This window comes from Engystomops pustulosus, chromosome 6, assembly GCF_040894005.1.
Source record: "Engystomops pustulosus chromosome 6, aEngPut4.maternal, whole genome shotgun sequence".
Taxonomy (NCBI): domain Eukaryota; kingdom Metazoa; phylum Chordata; class Amphibia; order Anura; family Leptodactylidae; genus Engystomops; species Engystomops pustulosus.
Window position 1 is genome coordinate 20,912,922 of NC_092416.1, and position 21,909 is coordinate 20,934,830.

Here is a 21,909-nt window from a genome sequence, read left to right on the forward strand (position 1 = left end):
CACAGCCAAATAAAGCACCAGCAAGAACAGAGCCTACTATAACCTCCACGGTAAGGCTCTTGTCTTCATCCTTTAGATGACTTGGTGGTTTGTTGCCATTTCCATTTGGTTTGTGAATTATGTCCTGGACCGATGAATCATTCAGAAATTCTATGAAAAAAAATAAGTACATAAAAATAAAAACTAATGTCCAATGGCATCCTCACTGCTAACATCATCACAGATCGCTGATAGAAAAGGAGCACAGTCGGCTCCTGAAATACTCTGCGCTGGGGGTTCCAGGCTCCTCCCACTGTGTAGATGTCATTGACTCATTTCCCACAAAATCATTTACTGAAAATATTCTCAATGTTCAATGTGACCTACATCAATATCTGTACATCCCTCTCCTGACATCCTCTGTGCTGCTGAGGAACCTTGCCCCTTCCACTACAGTAAATAACTCACAGTGATCTTGAGGCCAAGGAACTCCTCTCTCAGACACACTTGCTACACGCATTGATCTGAAGAAGACGGTACGTCTCCGAAACGTGTCATCAATAAAGCAACATTTATACCAATACTTATGAAGTGTGGACAACTTTCCTGAATGATTACTATTCAGCTAGCCATGTTCCGGTCACCCCTCCCTGGTCTCCCCAAGGAACTCAGAGACAGAATTGGGGCAAATCACAGATCTGGCCAAGATTTCAAAAGAATTTCTGCAGCACTCAATGTTCCTTAGAGCACAGTGACCTCCATAATCCTTAAAGGGAACCTACCACCACAAATCTACCTATACAGGTAGATTGAGTGGTAGGTGGATCAATAGGACATGAGGATAGCCCTTTTAAGGGCTAATCCTCACGTCCCTGCACTTTTTTGGTAACTTTTATTAGACTTATATGCAAATTTTGTTATGCGGCTGTGCGGCATGGAGTAGCCGCATCTGAGGTTACACGGGGCGGCTACTCCCCACCCCGGTAGCATCTTTTCTCCTCCTTCTCACAATCTTGGCAGACGTCGTCAAACGATCCAGCCGTCTGCGCATGCGCCTGTGCAGCTCAGGCTTGGACCACATTTCTTCCTCGACCTGACTGTCCAGGGAAACTAAACAATCATGGAAGACAAGCCTTGGTGAGAAAGGTAAAGAAGAACTCCGGGAGCGTTGTGGCTGAGCCCCAGAGATGAAGCAGGGAGATGGGAGTCACCTATCACTGCAGCCTCCAGCAGTCGGGGCTTTATGGCAGAGTCTGGAAGCTTCTTCTTAGTGTAAGACATATGAAGGATCCGGACTATGAGGAATAAGATTCTCTGCTCTGATGAGATGAAAATAGAACCTTTTGGTGTTAATTGTAAGCGGTGGAGAAAACCAGGCACTGCTAATCCCAGCAGTGACACATGGTGGCGGCAGCATCAGGCTATGGGGGGGGGGGGGCACAGGACCACTGGAGGTAATGGAAGGAAAGATGAATGTGGCCAAGTACAGAGATATCCTGGATGAGAACATCTTCCAGAGTGCTCTGGACCTCAGACTTGGCCAAATAATCATCACCAGGGGAGATTTCAGTTTTTCTTGTTTAATAGATGGGGGGGGGGGGGGGGGGTGCAGAGATCTTACCAATTGGCTGTTATGAAACAAAGAGCGAAACATTTATAGTGGTCTGAATACTTTCTGTACCCACCGTATATTTAAATCCTCTGTGCTGCTGGTGCTGTCCCTCTGTAACCTTACACTAGATCTCCACACCTTCCGGCACCTGAAATACTCTGTGCTGCTGTGAGTCTGCTCTTTCCACTATCTCTGTGAACCCCCACTTAACCCTTTTTCAGATCCCACATTAAAATCCTCTGTGCTGCTTCCAGAAAGGTAAGAGGTTATGGGTATATATGGAAAATAACCCCTTCTCACCTGTACATGTGGCTGGCAGGGATTTTCCTTGTGCATCATTTCCATACTCCACCATCCAGTGCGCTGGAGCGAGATTCTTTGTGAAAAAAAACAAGTCCGTCTCATTATAAACTTTGGCCAGAATTCCGGATTGGGAACAATTCTTAGTGTGCGTCATCGTCACGTTTATGCCACAAGACTCTGCCCTGTTATCACTATTAATAATGAGCAGGAATTGCTTCCACAGGGTTTCCTCCTCCAAATGCATTGAACATTGTTTCCAAGCTGCAGATAAAAAGTGATGGACAGTTTATGAGTTTGTTACAATGTATCAGTGCAGGTAAGTTGTATCCTATTACCCCATAATGAGTGTGTAGGAGTAAGTAGTAACCTACCAAGTAATACATGGAGCACTTATGGACTCCGTTATCATGTCTAGTCTACAAGTTAAAGGGGTTGCCCACAGATTTAACCCTTTCCCACCAAGTTTTTCCATGAATGCCCCCCATCGTGTATTATCCCCGAACCCTTCCACTGTGCATCCACTGTGCATTAGTTTTTTATATTACAGATCCAAAAAATACTCAGTACATATACTGGGAGTATATCCAAATCCTGAATTCAATCCAAAAAGGATTTGTTTTTTATATTGTTTATGTGTTTGAACAAACTAAAATGACGAAAAATGAACTTACTGATATTCCCTCCGGCTGTTTCTTCAGATCCCTTGAGTGATGCAGCTACAAAAATAAATACATTTTTGAGTATATTAATTTTATAGTTTTCTGTCTCTTGTCTCCTACAAACATATAAATATATGAAAACCTATTGCTGGAATTATAAATGTTTACCACTTTTTATAAATCATATTATTATATTTATACACTGTATTAATATATAGGGTTATATAGAACAATAATAGAACATTGGAATCAGAAGATTTTGTGAATGGGGCTGAACATGGACAGAACCTGTTTTTTTCTTCTCCTTCTTAGGGCAAATTCACTTGAATGTTTGTACGCTGTACCGTAGCATGGCGGACACACGTCGGCGCACGTGATTGGACAAGGGGGTGAGCGCTGCACGCCCCTCTCCATACAGATCCATGGCGCATGGCCCCGAAATACGGGGGAGGATAGGACATGTACTATCTTTTCCCTGGGTATGGAACAGTATCATACCACTTGGTACCGCTCCATGCGCCCATTGCCAGTCAATGGGGGACGTATATATACAATGTATATATGGCAGCCGTATATACGTCCCCCGACGTCCATGTGAATGTAGCCTTAGAGATGAGCAAATGTATTCATTAATTCATAGATTTCATACAAACCCCTGAATCCAAAAAAATGGAGACCGGATCTTTTTTTTTTATAAAAAAAACCCCTATGTTTTGACCTGAGGGGGCTATTTCACAATTTCCTGGAAAATTAAAGCAACATCAGTTTGGAGAGTTGCTCATCGGTTTAAAAGACATGGCCTGCGGTTTGTCCAACATTGGGGCACATTTACCTAACTGTCCTGCGCTGTCCCCGATCCGGACTGTCCAACGATCCTGCGTTGTGGCACGATTCACGTAGCTCGTGCGCCCACTTTCCTGCATCTGTCGCTTCCCCGCTAAGGCCCGCCGAGGTTTGCCATCTTCTTCCTGGTGCATGTGAGTGTATGTCTTGTGACACAATTTAAATGTTAAACCCCGCGCTTAGTCCGAATCAGTCGCATCGTCCGATGGTCGGCCCCCCGACTTGTGTTGCATGAAAGCCAGCGCGATTGCGCCAATATCCGATCGCATGCGACAAATAACCCTGTTAAATGCGGTGCAAAGTGGAAATTGTCAGGAAACCCGAAAAAAATGTGGTCCGCGGACCCTTAGTAAATGAGCCCCAATGTCTAAAAGGTCAACAATGCAAGTTCACTAAGAGTAAGAAGAGTATAATTTACCACCAGGACCAAGGTTTGTACACCACGCACACTGACATACTGGTGTGTGTCCCCTCTGGCAGGATCTGCTCTTCTTTAAGCATCCCATGCCCTTGCGTTTATAAAAAAAGATTTTAAAAATTATGTAATTAAGCCTCAGGAACCCCTGAAGGAGATTTGTATAATTTTAAGAGTCTTTTTTGTAAAAACAAGGGAATAAGAAGCAAAAAGAAGAGCAGATGCTGCCAGAGGGGGCGCACACCAGTATGTCAGTGTGCTTGGTGTAAAATCCTTCATCCTGGTGGTAGATGTCCTTTAAAATTTGGAGGAACTATCAGTGGTTGATGTTGAAAGATAAATCTGTCAAATTCTTAGGCTGTCTACCGTTACACATCCTATTAGCTGGTGTAGTTTATGCCAGATGTATGTGGAAAAATGTTGGGAATGCTTTTTCTCAAGAAAAGAGTTTACAGCCTGGGGAGCTGACTTCAGTGGGGGAGGGAGGAGCTGTACAGGAGCACAAAGGTGGGGGCTGAGAGCCGAGGAGTCTTCAGCACAGACAAGTCACATGTTGTTTTTTGAAATGCATCACAACCAAAGCCCACCCCCTGGGACTACACAGAGGATTCTGTCAGGGTGCAAGGTAAGTTACAACACACAATTATATTGTAATGCAAATGCTTATAGAATGCAGAAAGACAGATTTGTGATACAGGTGTAAGGGGCCTTTGTAACCTATATTTAGTGAAAATGATGTTCCTAGTGACAGGTTCCCTTTAAATTTGATGGACCGAAATTCCTGTGTGGGATACAGCTACGCCCCCTGTAACACTGGTGATTGGTGCAGGGATCATAGGTGTTAACTGTTTAAAGGCCACCAGCAAAGTCATTGGGGAGTGTCAATCTTCCCCAAAATGGCAGCGTGCAGCATCAGTGGCATGTAAATAATGGCAACTTTGGAAACTTTAAGGGACTAAGTGGATATTACAGATTTTTTAAACACAATATAGTTGTATGTGGACTGGATGCTACAGTGTTATTTTGGTACCATGTAACAGTACATACAGTTTTGTTGTTAACTTATACACTTTAAATAATACATAATACAAGATGTACATTTAATTTTATTACTATTGCAGTGGGATGCTGTAGTTTAGCTGCTACCCCCTACTTTATTTCTATGCAATCCATTATTACCATCCAATACATTATTGTAAAACTTGTGTTATTTGTGCTGTACTTACCTTGCACCGTCATTGAACATAACAGATACGTAATAACGAAGGGAAATGTCTTCTTCCATGACTTGTTTATTCTGGTCCCTGTATAAAGTACTGCATAAAGTACTGTATAAAGTACTGCATAAAGTACTCCATAAAGTAAGGCAACATAGTTATTGAATTGTCTACCATCTGAAATACTACAATCTTGTGGACCTTTGGTAGCCAAGACTTTAGGACTATCCTTAATGGCCTGAGTTTGAGGTTGACTGTTGAGTCCATGGCTTTCCATTCCTCCAGGATCTGAGGAAGTTTTATCTTCTGGATGAGGGTTTATTGAGATGTTATTAGATCTGAATTTGTGATTTTTCCTTCTTACTTTGGCTTTGCTTCTTCTTTCATCCTCTATATTGGTGACCTTCGGAGTTTTGTTGATTATGGTGACTTCTGTGGCATCTCTTTCTTGTATAAGTCTTGCAGAAGCAATTTCCTTGGCAAACACTACACCGTTTAGATTTTTTCCATCAGTTTCTCTGATTTGTGTGGTAGTGCATGACGAGGTTCCTTGCTGCTTGTTGCTGGTGCATGAGATGTCAACCTGTACATTTCTGATGTAGAGCTGGTGATCAGATCCATAATCTTCATTCATCTTATTTGACTCATGGATTAAGGGGGCATCAGACTTACTAGTTTCATCATTCTTCCCCACAAAATCTTGAACATTGATCTGTTGTTGAAGATCATTGCCAGTGTTGTCCTTAGAACCAACACCCTCGGAGGTCCCCATGTTTTCTTTAGATGCATTACTGTTGAGACTGTGAATAAGATGGTTGTTCTCTGAATTGTTGTTGGGGCTGGTGCCAAAGATATCCATGTTGTCTTGGCTATTGCTAGTAGTCTGTCGATCAGGTCTACAATCTTTAGTACTTTCCTCTGACATATCGACCATGGGTACATCAGCCTCAAGTGTAGAAAGTATAGTCGTTTTTCCTCCTATCCCTATGATATCTTGAAAATTGATATGTTCTTGAAGATCATTGGAAGGGTTGCCCTCTGAGAGGGTGTCCTCCTGGGTCTTCATTCTGTTTTCAGGTACATATTTGTTTGGGATAGTGTCTAAGACATTTATGTTGTCTTGTCCATTTTCTGTGCAAAGCTGATGATCAGGTCCATAATAATCCTTATTGTTCTCTGACACATGTACAGAAGTCATGGTATATTTCAGTCCTTTGTCATCTTCGGCATTGTCATGTTGTTGGAAATCCTTGGAAGCATTGGCCTTCATACTATTGCTCTGAAAGGCTTCAATGTTGTGTTCAAATGCATGGCTGTTGCTAGTGCTAGTGTTTAAGACAACCATGTTGTATAGTACATTGCCTGTATAGAGCTCATAATCTTCAGTACTGCCCACAGTGACCATGGAAGGATCATCCTTAAGTGCACATGACATGGTAGTCATCTCATCCATCCTCCTGGAGTCTTGAATCATAATTTGTTGTTGAAGATTTTTGGAAGTTTTGTCCTTTGTACAAGTGGTCTCAAAGGTCCCTTTTTGGATTTTAGATGTTTTGTTCTCATGGCTGGTGCATGCGATATCCATTTTATCTTGTCCATTGCTGGCATAGAACTGGTGATCAAAGCCATCATCTCCTGGGGCATCCTCTGAAATAGGAACTAAAGGGGGAATATTCTCGAGATTCCCTGTATTTTTTTTATCCACATCCATGAAACGTTTGACATTGTTCTGTTGCTGAAGATTGGAAGAGATGTCCATTTGGTCTTTAGGAGAAATGTGCCTGGGGATAATGCATGAAGTGTCCATGTTATCTTGTCCCGTGTCAGTATAAGGCTGGTAATCAGGTCCATAATCTTCAGTACTCTCCTCTGACAAACAGACCATGGAGACATCATTCTCAGGTGTAACACTGCTACGTTCTTGAAGATCATTTGAAGGGTTGTTCTCTGAACTATTGCCTTCTAAGGTCTCTCTTTTGTCTACAGGTACATATATGTTTGGGTTTGTGCCTAAGACATCTAAGTTGTCTTGTCCTCTACAAAGCTGATGATCAAGTCTATAATACTCATTATTATTTTCTGTCACAGGTGTAGAAGTCATGGTTGATTTCTCATCCAGTCCTATGTCATCTTGAACATTGTCATGTTGCTGAAGATCTTTGGAAGCTTTGTCCTTCAAACTGTCACCCTTATAGGGTCCATTTTTGTGCTCAAAGCCAGTGCTGTCAGGGGTTGTGCTTGAGAGATCGATGTTGTCTAGTCCATTGCCTATATAGAGCTGATCTTCAGGTTCATAATCTTTAGTACTGCCCATCGGGACCATGGAAGGATCATCCATAACAGCACATGACATGGTAGTTATCTCAGCTAGCCTACTGGAGTCTTGAATCATAATTTGTAGTTGAAAATTTTTGTAAGTGTTGTCCTTTGTAGTAGTGTCCTCATAGCTCCCTCTTTGGCCTTTTGATAAATTATTGTCAGGGCTGGTGCATGAGATGTCCATGTAATCTTGTCCATTGCTGGTATAGAGCTGGTGATCAAGGCAATGATTTTCTGAAACATCTTCTAAAACAGGGACTACAAGGGTAATATACTCAAGTTCCCCTGTATCCATGACACCTTTGACATTGTTCTGTTGTTGAAGATCATCAGAATAGATGTCCTTCGAATTAGAGCCTATTTGGTCTTTAGAAGCAATGTGCGTGGGGCTAATGCATGAAGTGTCCATGATTTCTTGTCCCGTGTCTGTATAAGGCTGGTAATCAAGTCTATAATCTTTAGTAGTCTCCACTGACATATAGACCAAGGAGGGATCATTCTCAGGTGTAACAAGTTCTTGAAGATCATTGGAAGGGTTGTGCTCTGAACTATTGCCCCCTAGGGTCCCTATTTTGTCTATAGGTCCATATTTATTTGAGCTATCTAACCTGTCTTGTCTATTGCCTGCACAGAGCTGGTGATCAGGTCTGTTGTACTCAGTATTGTACTCTGACACAGGTGTAGAAGTCATACATTTTGGAGAAAATGTGTCCTCTTCCTTACAAACTTTGAGTTTCGGTTCAATTATGGGGATGAATATCCCTCCCTGAGAGTCTTGAATGCTCAGATGTGTATCTGTATCATATCTAGAAAACAAATTCAGACAGAAAAAGAGGTTAGAAAACAGAATCACGGTATATGTTTTGAAACTGTACAGTAGATACTTTGAGTAAATAGTGTGAATAATTGTCGTTAGAGAGGAGCAGAGATTCCTAACAACTCATGGTTCATTATATTCCTAAGCTTCAAAATCAGCAGGTTTGCTTTTGGAGACTAGCAGGGCAGTAGATTGGATGGCTGTCCGGCAATAATGAGCGACGCTGATTTGCAAGAGTGTCAAGGTGTGCCAGTGGTCAGCTTCACTGGAAGGAATCTCCTATGGAGCCAAGTGGGCTCTTCTGCATCAGCAGCACGACAGTAGCAATGTGCAATCTCTACCACAATCTGAAAACAGGGACCAATCCAGAAGTCCAAGAAGAAACCAATGCTCCATATATTTATAGGTCTGTATAGATATCCTGAGTTACCAGCCAATCACTAGTCTGGACATTAAAAAGACTAAGCACTCCAAATTTTACAAATGTAACGTTTCGGTCTAATCAAGACCTTCATCAGACACTGAGGCAGGGAAGTACATGGAAAAGAAAGTGGAGCTGACTGCTGTGGAGACAGCGAGAGCAGCGGTTTTTCATGATATTTTTATGGATTGGTTATTCTACTTGAGCACCTACCTAATCTAGGGGGAGTGAAGTGAAGTTCTATAAAAAAAATCATTAGCCTGGAATACTTTTAACATAAATAATACATTCAAATATAGTAACTCACTGTAGTGTCCTATTTTAGCCACTTAGTTGTAGTGTAGTAGTAAGATGTTTCTTATGTAAGGGATAAAAGTCTCTCTACATCTCTTGGGCAGGAACTCCAGAAACCATATTTTGTAATGGTCCAACTCTAGGACATTACCGAAGTACAGAGGGAGCAGGGGGATGGTGCGTCGAACAGCCTGTGTAGCTATAACAGAGGGGTTCTGATAACATGCCCCGGAGCCCTTTTGGCTCATTAGCATAATGATGATCTTAGAAGGGAGGAGGCCATGGATAACAAATATAAGAAGATTACTACAGTCACAGTACCTGGATCTATGAGTAAGTGTCCCTGGTTTATCATGATGGGTTTTGATGGTAGATTTCTCTTAAAGGAAGCCTACCACCATGGATCTACCTATTCAGGTAGATCAGGTGGCAGGTGCATCTATTGGACATGAGAATAGCCCTTTTGAGGGCTAATCCTCATGTCCCCTGAATCTTTTAATAACTTTTAATTCCTTAATATGCACATTTTCTTAAGAGGCTACTGGGGCGTGGAGTAGCTGATTTTTTTTTTTTTTTAATTCAATTTTTATTTTAATTTTCCACCACAATTACATACATGTAAATAAGAATCTTTTACACTTCATGTCCACTGACATTCAGCAGAGATATACCATTGGTGTTATACATAGACATAAAGGGGGATATTTATCATACGCTGGTGCTCGTGCGCCAGCGTATGATAGCCACGCCGCTGTAAATTCGCAGCCCGATACATGAAAAGGCTTCTGCCTCTTCATGTATCGGGCTGCCAGTTGCGCAGCGTTTTTCCTACGCCAGGCCCTGCGTAGGAAAAACGCCGGCAGCAGCGAGTGCGCAGGCGCGGGGACAGTAACTCCCCGCGCCGGCCCACTCCCGTCCGGCCGCGCCCCCCGCTCGGCCGGCCGCGCCCCCCCTTCACGCCCCTTCACGCCCCACTGGCGTGAAGGTGGCGGATTGGGGAAAATAATCGCAAAAGCTAGCAATAAGCTAGCATTTGCGATTATTTCAGGGCCTCTGCGCCACTGGCGGTGCGCAGAGGTCCTGATAAATGTGCCCCAAAGTAGCTATTTTTAGCCTAACCCACCCATCCAACCCGGCCCTTCCTGCCCGTGGGAAAAAAAGAAAAAAAAAACTTCTACATTTTACACTTTCATTTTCCCATGTCTCCTCCCATTGAGCTATCCTGTTCTGGTTTTCAAATGCTTTTATTCTATACAGTACAGCCTCCCATTGTGTGGGAGTCGGAGGGTAAGGCTTTTCCAATTTCTGGCTATCAATACTTTAGCTATAAGCGACATTCTGCAGATAATGAGCTTTTGGGATTTCGACAACCCAGTCATATTTCCCTTTTGTAAATCATTTAAAATGAACTTCTTAATAGAAAGAGCTATTTGGAGCCCCTGTCGAGACTCAATTTTTTGTGTAGTCCCTGCCAGAAGGTGTTAATTCTTGGGCATGCCCAGCACAAGTGAATAAAGTCTGTGTTCAGATCATCACAACGAGGGCATCTCAACTCCTCGTATATTCTCATTTTCTTAAGCACCATTGGAGTGTAATATAACCTGTGGGTGAAGTTGAATTGGATCATTCTGTGATTCATATTTAACGAACATAAAAACATATTTCGATAAACCCCATTCCATTGGCTTTGCATGAGGTGGATACCATCTAATTCCCAATGCAAAACATCCTTTAATACTATTTCCCTTGTGTTTTCTCTTATCAAAAAATTATATCAATAGAAGAAAGAACCTCCAGCTGGACACAGGAAACCGGTATATAGGTATATTTAGGTAAAATCCAAAAATGTATTTAGATCATTTAAAAACTTGTAGAGCACAGCACATTGGAAGAACAAACATGAAAAAGATGGCTAAAAAAGCCTCCGCGTTTCGGTTTTTGCACCTTATTCATGGCCATGAAACTTGGCAACATTTACTTACCCGGCCACAGGAGTTCCTGAGTGTCTGACGATCATGCTCCCTATTTCCGACAAGACCCCCCCCCTACCCGATTTGTGTTGCATGAAAGCCAACGGGGTTTGCGCCAAAATGCGCTTGCAACACAATCCCCTTCTAAATCCCTTTCCCGGTGCTGCAAAAAAGACAGAAAACCCATCGGAAATGCGCCCGCGGGACCCTTAGTAAATAAGCCCCACTGTATATGTTGGGAGTTTTCCAGGCACATACACTAAGCACATAGAAAAGATGAGATATGAACCTCGCATTAGAGAACACATTGATGAGAATACTTTACTTTTCCTAATAAGTAAAAATTCGGTTTTAATTACCCAGGATTGCTGTTATTGCTGTTTGTCTGTTGTCTTGCTGTGCCAATATCATCAGACATCATCATTTTCACCTATAAGAAAAACATAATGCTATTGATTTATTAAAATACATGATATATTATATATACAGTACAGACCAAAAGTTTGGACACACCTTCTCATTCAAAGAATTTTCTGTATTTTCATGACTATAAAAAATTTGGATTCACACTGAAGACATCAAAACTATGAAGTAACACATGTGGAATTATATAGTTAACAAAAAAGTGTGAAACAACTGAAAATCTGTCTTATATTCCAGGTTCCTTCTGCTGTGATTACTGCTTTGCACACTTTTGGCCTTCTCTTGATGAGCTTCAAGAGGTAGCCACCTGAAATGGTCTTCCAACAGTCTTGAAGGAGTTCCCAGAGATGCTTAGCTGTTGGCCCTTTTGCCTTCACTCTGCAGCTCAGCCCAAGCCGTCTTGATTGGGTTCAGGTCTGGTAATTGTGGAGGCCAGGTCATCTGGCATAGCCCCCATCACTCTCCTACTTGGTCAAATAGCCCTTTCATAGCCTAGAGATGTGTTTGGGGTAATTGTCCTTTTAAAAATAGATGATGGTCCAACTAAATGCAAATCGGATGGAATAGCAGCGGCTGCAAGATGCTGTGGTAACCATGCTGGTCCAGTATAATCCCCAACAGTGTCACGAGCAAAACACCCCGAAACCATCACACCAGGCAAGAAGAGTCCATTTGTTCACCTTTTCTGCGTCACACAAAGGCATAGGGGTTGGGACCAAAGATCTCAGATTTGGACTCATGAGACCAAAGCACAGATTTCCACTGGTCTGATGTCCATTCCTTGTGTTCTTTAGCCCAAACAAGTCTCTTCTGCTTGTTGCCGGTCCTCAGCAGTGGACCTCAGCTATTTTACCATGAAGGCTACTGCACACAGTCTCCTCTTACCAGTTGTTGTAGAGATGTGTCTGCTGCTAGACCTCTGTGCGGCAGTGACCTGGTCTCTAATCTGAAAACACAACAAGAAAAAGAATGCATTCAAAAGGCTCAGGTATGATGCAAAAGTATAAATACAAGTTTATTCCAAAAATTATTTTGACAAGACAGACAATCAAAGAACAGACATTTAAAATCAATTAAAAATTACTATGTACAGGAATACATACAGTCACCCCGTTTGGTGAACTGTAAACAACCTCCTGACCAACACAGAATGAGTGATGCAAGGCCTACCTGACTATTCAATGAAAAAATAAAGGCTATATTGCTGGATGCCCAAAGAACACAGTATTACCGGAAAAATGTGTGAATGCCGAGAAAGTATACCAACCTAAGGCCCCTTTGAAAAAGTGAAATGATATTGCTACAGAGTAAGCATGTTAACAAAGGGGTAACAAGAGGATGGAGAGTAAGGGTACCCAAGCAAAGGTATCAACGATGAGCCTAAGAGCAGACAGGAGAGGCACAGGTGGTCAGGGGTGGCGGGCTCCCCACGCGTTTCGTCGTATCCAAACGACTTCCTCAGGGGTCTGTAGCCCATGAACAGTCTCCATCCTCTTGTTACCCCTTTGTTAACATGCTTTGGGCATCCAGCAATAAATTCCGGTTAACCATATCTACTTCCGGTTTGCGCCGTCACTACAGACGTCACTTCCGGTGACTCATACCCACTTCCGGTCTTGCGCCGTCATTGCGGGAGGACGCCACTATTGGCGTTTCATTTGGTGCAGGGACTGCATATAAGGTGAGCCTGACTGTTCATGGGCTACAGACCCCTGAGGAAGTCGTTTGGATATGACGAAACGCGTGGGGAGCCCGCCACCCCTGACCACCTGTGCCTCTCCTGTCTGCTCTTAGGCTCATCGTTGATACCTTTGCTTGGGTACCCTTACTCTCCATCCTCTTGTTACCCCTTTGTTAACATGCTTACTCTGTAGCAATATCATTTCACTTTTTCAAAGGGGCCTTAGGTTGGTATACTTTCTCGGCATTCACACATTTTTCCGGTAATACTGTGTTCTTTGGGCATCCAGCAATATAGCCTTTATTTTTTCATTGAATAGTCAGGTAGGCCTTGCATCACTCATTCTGTGTTGGTCAGGAGGTTGTTTACAGTTCACCAAACGGGGTGACTGTATGTATTCCTGTACATAGTAATTTTTAATTGATTTTAAATGTCTGTTCTTTGATTGTCTGTCTTGTCAAAATAATTTTTGGAATAAACTTGTATTTATACTTTTGCATCATACCTGAGCCTTTTGAATGCATTCTTTTTCTTGTTGTGTTTTCGGTTAATTAATCGTGCATTGGCTCTATTAATATTTGGTTGTGCTACACCCCTCTTGTTGTTATTACTGGTCTCTAATCTGAGCTGCTGTTACCTGCGATTTCTGAGGCCGGTGACTCGGATGAACTTATCCTCCGCAGCAGAGGTGACTCTAATCCTCCGCAGCAGAGGTGACTCTTACCCTCCGCAGCAGAGGTGACTCTTACTCTCCGCAGCAGAGGTGACTCTTACCCTCCGCAGCAGAGGTTTTCCTTTCCTGGGGCAGTCCTCATGTCAGCCAGTTTCTTTGTAGTGCTTGATGGTTTTTGCTACTGCACTTGGGGGCACTTTCAAAGTTTTCCCAATTTTTTGGACTGAAAGTAATGATGGCCCCTCGTCATTACTTAGCTGCTTTTTTCCAGCCACAATACATATTCTACAAGTCTATTCAGTAGGACGATCAGCTGTGTATCCACCTGACTTCTGCACAACTGATGCTCCCAACCCCATTTATAAGGCAAGAAATCCCACTAATCCCACATTAAACCTGACAGGGCACATGTGATGTGAAAACCTTTTCAGGTGACTACCTCTTGTATCTCATCAAGAGAAGCCAAGAGTGTGCAAAGTAGTAATCACAGCAAAAGGAACCTGAAATATAAGACAGATTTTCAGTTGTTTCACACTTTTTAGTTACGTATATAATGCCACATGTGTTAATTTATGGTTCTGATGCCTTCAGTGTGAATTTACAATTCTTATAGTCATGAAAATACAGAAAACTTTTTGAATGAGAGTCCAAACTTTTTGTCTGTACTGTATATATATATATATATATATATATATATATATATATATATAATAATATAGATATGTATATACAGCTACCACTAGAATCTGCAGCATGCCAATCTCTTCAGCCTGTGTAAGGCTTGAGTTCCCATTCCCCTGGTTTATAATGCCGCTGTGCACCGTGCTCATGCAGTATCTGCAGAGTATAACCTTGTAATCACAGAAACAATGGTATCGTCATATTTTTTTAACAATAAAAAAAACTTTACAGGAAATCACATCAGAGATGGGACAACTGCCTGAGACCGGTGTGAGGCAGCACCGGCTGGTGTACTCAGGACTTTTTTGCAACTTATAGGATAACAATACTCGTTGTCTTGTGGTTACAATTTCGATGACTCAACCTGCCCCTACAAATCAATCACTTTCACACTCCTGTCACCTACGATACAAAGGGATCTCTGATTCTGATTACTTATTATTATTGTTCATTTATTTATTTATTCTGACACTCCCATACTATTGAATGTAGCGGAAGGACGAGCAAGTATTCTGGAGGTCCTGCTCTCATAATCGGTGGGGGTCCAGCAGTCAAGTCCTCACACAACAGCTTGTTATCCCCTCAGGGACAACTTGCAAACTTTGTGCAACCCCTTTAAGATTTAAATCTTGAACCAAATCCCCCCAGTCTTGATAAATCCCCCCAGAGACTAACATATATTCAGAATGTGGAGAACTTTGTCCATGCACTTCCTTCCATAGTGAGACAAAATGAACTAATGAAAACAAATCTGGAAAATGCACAATGGGGCGCGAGTACAGCAACGTACGAAAAAATTGTGGATAATAGACAAGTGAAGAAAATACAGAAAATACCTGGAAGATTAACCCCTTCTGAGGCAACGCTGGAAGACGTGGAGTTACATGAGCCTCCCCATACACGTCCTCTCCTCCTGAGCTCAGTCCTTCAAGTCATGTGTACAGCAGAGCAGCAGAGCGACACCTCCCAGAGCTCTGGAAACCATGTGATACATCTTAAGAAGACAGGATGTAGATAATAGTAAATAATCTTTATTCAAAAATTCATGGGTTAAAGACAATTAAAGGGCACTTCAGCGCACATAACAAAGCTCCAATAGCTCACGCTACAACAAAATAGAATGGGTTAACAAAAAATATTTTATATGTATCTATAGACTGTCTCTGACCGTCTGTATGGCCGGCAGTGTCTTTCAATGACTGTATGTGTGGCTGGCAGTCTCTATTAGTGACTATCTGTGTGGCCGGCAGTCTCATTCAGTGACGGTCTGTCACTGGCAGTCTCTTTCAGTGACTGTCTGTCTGTTGCTGGCAGTCTCTTTCAGTGACTGTCTGTTGCCGGCAGTCTCTTTCAGTGATGGTCTGTCGCTGGAAGTCTCTTTCAGTGACTGTCTGTGTGGCCGGCAGTCTCTTTCAGTGACTGTCTGTGTGGCCGGCAATCTCTTACAGTGACTGTCTGTCTGTAGCTGGCAGTCTCTTTCAGTGACTGTCTGTCTGTGTGGCCGGCAGTCTCTTTCAGTGACTGTCTGTGTGGTCGGCAGTCTCAGAGATTAAGTTTCATTTTTGCACAGCTGTTTATAAAATTACAGCTGATTTCTGATTAGTTTCCATGGGCAACTGGAACAGTTTAACCTCCGAAATTTCTGATAATCTCCCCCTATCTCAGTCTCAAAAGCATCTTATACTCATTGGGGCACATTTACTTACCCGGCCCATTCGCGATCCAGCGGCGCGTTCTCTGCACAGGATTCGGGTCCGGCTGGGATTTAAGATGGTAGTTCCTCCGCCGTCCACCAGGTGGCGCTGCAGCGCCGAAAATAATCTTAACGCCCCGGAATGCACCATCCCATAGAAGGTGAAGGTGAGCGCTCCCCAAGCGACACATTTTCGGTTTTTAAATGCGGCGGTTTTTCTGAATACGTCGGGCTTTCGTTCGGCCACGCCCCCCGATTTCTGTCGCGCGCATGCCGGCCCCGATGCGCCACAATCCGATCGCGTGCGCCAAAAACCCGGGGCAATTCATGTACAAGCGGCGCAAATCGGAAATATTCGGGTAACACGTCGGGAAAACGCGAATCGGGCCCTTAGTAAATGACCCCCATTGACTGTTGTAGCCAATTGCAGCTCAGAGCTCATATTAATGACCTGTGGCAGAGCAGCAGCCAATCACAGCTCAGCTTCCAACTGCCACAGCAGCAGCAGACAATGGCTCCTGTATATGATGGGTAGTAAGTGAGTTTTGGAAAGTGCGGGGTAAAATGAGGTTCCCTGAGTCACAGAGAGCGACTGTGCAAAATTTGGTGATTGTAAACGCGACGGTGCAGATTCCTTTAGCGGACATACATACTTACATACACACACACATACATACATCCAGCTTTATATAAAAGATGGGTTCTAGGGAAAAGGGGTTGAATAAAATGATCACTTTTTCTTTAATTTTTGATATTTAAAAAATTTTCAGGTTTAAATGATGTTTAAACCTTAGGTGGGCAGTTCGCTCATGCAACACGCTGCAATACTTTTGTATTCCAGTATATTGTGAATATAATGGTGCTCTATTACAGCCTGCTTCTGGCAAACTGCAATAGGAAATGCCAAGTGACAGCCATAGGAGCCTCTCGGGCGCTCCAGGCTGTCATGGCAGCTGATCTGCGACCTACAATGACTTCAGGGTGGCAATTTGGTGGAGCCCATGGGTCTCTGCGCTTTAGGTGCCACAGTCAGCATTGACCACAGCACCTGAGAGGTTCATTGCCGTCTTTACGGCCACCATTGCTATGGCAGTTAATAGCAGATGCCTGATGTATAATACAGCAGACATTTACCCTGAATTGAGAGGATACCACATGTAAGCCTTTTCCATGAAGCCTTAACTTCTTGGCAGTTCCGTGTAGTATGTGCAGTTGCCAGAAGGTTAACCTTTTAATGCACAGGTAGGTATGAGGTAGCTAACCCTGTAACACGGCTGTTACAGGGCGTCTATCTTCTGGTTTATACAGCAGACACCATCCGTGATTGGTGTTGGTTAACACTCTAAATATTGCGGTTGAACTTGACCACAGAACTTCAATGTCACCCCCACCATCTTGGCGCCAGACGCCCTGGTGGGCCTTAAAAACTACTGGAAAAAAATCTCCCTCCTTTACCAAAAATTCACATAACAATAAGCAAATAAAATTCACTAGTGACATTTATTGGACCTTCCGATGAGTTTAATGTTAACTTGTCTGATTGGACAGAAAATGTCCACAGTCACATGAATCCTGTGGCCAATCAGTGTCCTGCAGGAAAAAATGGTTCCACTGACCTAAGTAGTCACAGGTCCACTGACCTAAGTAGTCACAGGTCCACTTACCTAAGCAGTCACAGGTCCACTGACCTAATGGTCCACTGACCCAAGCAGTCATGGGTACACTGAGACTTTAGGACATGGAAGCAGGAGCCAGAGAAAGGTAAGTACTTCAATATTTTTTCTTGCTCCTGTCCTTGCAATCAAGTAGTAAAAACTGGAAGCCCCTCTGCTCTCCCCCCAGAAGCTGAACTCCACCAGATTTCCATCTTTCCCCTGAGCAGGAGGACGACGTGTGCACTGCAGGGCGGTGTTTTTGATCGCAAACATGAATGATTGTTATTATGATTTGTTCTGCACCTCGAGGCTCAACATGATTCGTCATCACTGCTAACAAATCTTTATTGTCTCAGTGTGTGTTTGCACAAAATGAAAGCTGACACCTGGAGTTCTTTCTTGATGTAATTATAAGTGTTAGTCACAAGACGTAGCTGGGAGATATTTTTGTGTGAAATTACTTTATGACATGGAATTTATGACAGTGATACAGTATATATGTGAGTATGCGGGGGGGGGGGGGGTAGTATTACAGTATATATGTGAGTATGCGGGGGTAGTATTACAGTATATATGTGAGCTACTAGGACAGAGAAATTACTTTGAAGGCAGAATTTCTTCAGGGAGGAGCGAGGATGGCATTTTTCCAAATAATTAGATAATTAATTTGTCTAGATGAGTGTATATTGCTTGCAGCGTAGTAATCCTGAAAAAACCACTAGGCGTAGAGGAAAAGGTAACTTGCACGTCTCTGCATCTGCCGGTGTCTCTGTCCATCTATCTGTCAGTACATAACAGAGTAGGTAAGTAGCTTGTACATTCAGATTCAAATCGGCACCCGATTCGCATTTTCCCGACGTGTTACCCGAATATTTCCGATTTGCGCCGATTTTCCCTGTATTGCCCCGGGATTTTGGTGCACGAGATCGGATTGTGGCCCATCGGCGCCGGCATGCGCGCAACAGAAATTGGGGGTCGTGGCCGAACGAAAACCCGACGGATTCGGAAAAACCGCCGCATTTTAAAAAAAAATAGTGTTGCGGGACTCGCGCTTACCTTCACCAGGAATAGGCCGGTGAACTTCAGGGCATTCCGGCGGGCCTCGGGGAACTTCAGCGCAGCAGCGCCACCTGGTGGACGTTGGAGGAACTACTTTAGTGAATCGCCGGAAGACCCAAATCCACCGCAGAGAACGCGCCACTGGATCGCGAATGGGCCGGGTAAGTAAATCTGCCACACTGTATTATTGTGTCTGCACCAAGTTTGCATGAAAAAAAAATGTTTTTGGAGCATGCACATCTATTTTGTTACGTTTGCGTTCCACTTTTGTGTCCTTGCTGCGTTTTGTCCGACACTGTGCACCTAAAACTAAATGGGTGCGGTGGGGTGTGTGACAAATTTATTACTGCGCTGCACCAAATTTCTGTTGCAACAGCATGAAGCAAAGTACTAAGAAAATAATATGTGCAACTGTGTCACATCCTTAAAACCCACTGGATTAACTAAGAGCGTACAACAATACTACATAATGGGGGTCATTTACTAAGGGTTTCCCGACGTGTTACCCGAATATTTCCGATTTGCGCCGATTTCCCCTGAATGGCCCCGGGATTTTGGCGCACGCGATTGGATTGTGGCGCATCGGCGCTGGCATGCACGCGACGGAAATCGGGGGGCGTGGCCGAACGAAAACCCGACGGATTCGGAAAAACCGCCGCATTTAAAAAACAAAGTGTCCCGGAGCTTGCACTTACCTTCACCAGGAATAGGCCGGTGTATTTCAGTGCGTTCTGATGCTATTCAGCGCAGCAGCGCCACCTGGTGGATGTCGGAGGAACTGCCTTAGTAAATCCCGGCCGGACCCGAATCCACCGCAGAGAACGCGCCGCTGGATCGCGAATGGACCGGGTAAGTAAATCTGCCCCAATGTGCCGCAACCTTTGAGGTTTAGTGATGTTCAAATTTCAATGTAACTAATTTTATTATTTTACTATTTTTATACACTAAATGTTGGATAATTTAAAACTCTTGAGGGTTCAGGAGGCAACAATCTCTTTACAGACCAGAGTCCTGTGATAGGTAAACATATTGTTGCAATATGGTGTAGTATAAGAAAATGGGAAACTAATGTATAATGGGGGGGGGGGGGAGGTGTAGGGAACCAAATCTCCTTCATCTCTGGGATATCATAGATATAAGTTTGAACTCAGTCCTGATCCTTTTCTCTGTTTATTTTCCAAATGCAGAACAGTTGTACATTTTCTTTTTCAGCGAGACCTATTAAGTATACTTCCATTGGATAATTAGCGGCCAGGTGCTTCTAATCAAATGTCTTTGATTAATTGATCATCAGCAAGTGTGACCATCTCTATAGAAGCAGAAGTTCAGGCAGTTTGCTAATCTGGAATAAATGCAATGCTAACATCTGTAGGTGGGGCTCAGCCTGATCACACTTGCTGATGGTCAATCGATTGGTCCCTGAGGGGTTTGCTATTACAGTTATTGCTTCTTATCAATTTGAGCAGTGAAAAAAATTGATCCCAAGTTGAAAACATTCAGGGTAGTTGTATGACCTTCCCAGGAGTGAAAGTTCCAGCAAAGTCATCATATTGTGCAATGCTCCGAGAAATGGCAAATGAAACCCAAGAGTTAAATTTCAGACTGTACAGTCCTTAGTGGTGAACTTTCAACTACGGTTCATGACAATACAGTTAGAAGTGTCCCATTCTTCCATAGAGATCTTCTCATGATCATTCAGGTTTTGGGGTTGTCGCTGGGCAAAATTTAGTTTCTACTCCATCCAAAGATTTTTGATTGGGTTCAGGTCTGGAGACTGGAGGCTTGGCCACTTCAGAAATTGAAATTGAAATTCTTTTTACACTTCATCCTTATTTAAGGAAACTTTAGAAAAAACTGTAAGCAACAAACTTGTCTAAAAAAATATATTTCAGTCCTTCAGTCCCAGAGAATCCCCCAGAGTCCAGGCTCTAACCTGTCCCGTCGCAATCCCCGCTGTGCGTTGTCCAACGAGGATTCGGGTTTGCCACGATTGCAACACAATTTCGTTTTTAAATTCTGCAGTTTGTCCGAATCAGTCGGGTTGTCCAATGGCACGACCCGATTTCTGTCACATTCAAGCTGGCGCCGATGCGCCACAATCCGATCCCGTTCGCCAAAAACCCAAGGCAATTCAGCGCAAAAAGAAAATGGGGGTCATTTACTAAGGGCCCGATTTGCGTTTTCCCGACGTGTTACCCGAATATTTCCGATTTGCGTCAATTTCCCCTGAATTGCCCCGGGATTTTGGCGCATGCGATCGGATTGTGGCGTATCGGTGGTGGCATGGAAATCGGAGGGCGTGGCCGAACGAAAACCCGACGGATTCGGAAAAAAATCCGGCATTTTTTTAAAAAATGTGTCGCGGAGCTTGCACTTACCTTCACTCAGCCCGCCTCGGTGTGTAATAGTGCGTTCCGGGGAACTTCAGCGCAGCAGTGCCACCTGGTGGACGTCGGAGGAACTGCCTTAATGAATCCCGGCCAGACCCGAATCCACCGCAGAGAACACGCCGCTGGATCGCGAATGGACCGGGTAAGTAAATCTGCCCCAATATTCGGGAAACCTGACAGAATCGCGGTCCGCAGACCCTTAGTAAATGTGCCCCATTGTAATGACTGCAGACCTACTCTTAGCTCTCATGCCTGTAGCCATCATATTGTTGAAGCGCATGAAGATGTGTACAACGTTCAGACGACTCCCATATAAGTCCCTGTTAAGATAACAGAGAAGATAAAAATACTTTTTGCACACACCTATAATCTCTGAAGCGGTAACTCGCCTCGGGGCAGAAATTGTCCAGCCCTTCCTGTTTACTTCCAGGATTGAGATTGTGATTAAGGTTAGAAAATAGAAATTGTTCTTTCATTATTGTCTTCTTCTTAGCTCAGTGATTAGTATTGTTACAGAGCATGAAAATATGTAGGGGACCTAGCACAACCTAAACTTTATACAATGTCTATCGGCACATATATAGCAATATATGAACTGGAAAGAAAAAAGAGGAATGTGCCGTATGACAATACAAGAGTAAACCTTTATTCAATACAAAACAAAGCAAATCTCCCAGCATAGGGATGATAGAAGACATAAAAACATTGAAAAATGTACCAAGTACATATCAAACCATATAGTGGGTACTGCCAGGTAAGGCAGTCCAACAAACTATTTCCTCCACCGACAAAAAGGAGGTATAAG

General features: G+C 43.3%; 1 protein-coding gene across 1 annotated transcript; it reads right to left on the minus strand.

Annotated features, from left to right (window-relative positions):
- Nucleotides 1-934: 934 nt before the first annotated feature.
- On the minus strand, nucleotides 935-15,269 carry LOC140065874 (uncharacterized). Its single transcript, XM_072113434.1, has 6 exons — nucleotides 15,144-15,269; nucleotides 11,209-11,279; nucleotides 5,038-8,153; nucleotides 2,566-2,610; nucleotides 1,892-2,155; nucleotides 935-1,089 (listed from the first exon to the last, which is right to left on the minus strand). The coding sequence occupies exons 2-6, from the start codon at nucleotides 11,271-11,273 to the stop codon at nucleotides 935-937; spliced, it is 3,645 nt and encodes a 1,214-aa protein (XP_071969535.1). The 5' UTR covers nucleotides 11,274-11,279; nucleotides 15,144-15,269.
- Nucleotides 15,270-21,909: the final 6,640 nt, after the last annotated feature.

What these genes read in the sequence shown, in the direction of transcription:
- LOC140065874 (XM_072113434.1), bottom strand. Translation starts at nt 11,273, where the DNA reads ATGATGATGTCTGATGATATTGGCACAGCAAGACAACAGACAAACAGC. An exon ending in AGCAATAACAGCAATCCTGG is followed by an intron (nt 8,154 to 11,208) that starts GTAATTAAAACC and finishes TTTGTTTTCTAG; the next exon opens with ATATGATACAGATACACATC. An exon ending in AACAGCCGGAGGGAATATCA is followed by an intron (nt 2,156 to 2,565) that starts GTAAGTTCATTT and finishes TTTTATCTGCAG; the next exon opens with CTTGGAAACAATGTTCAATG.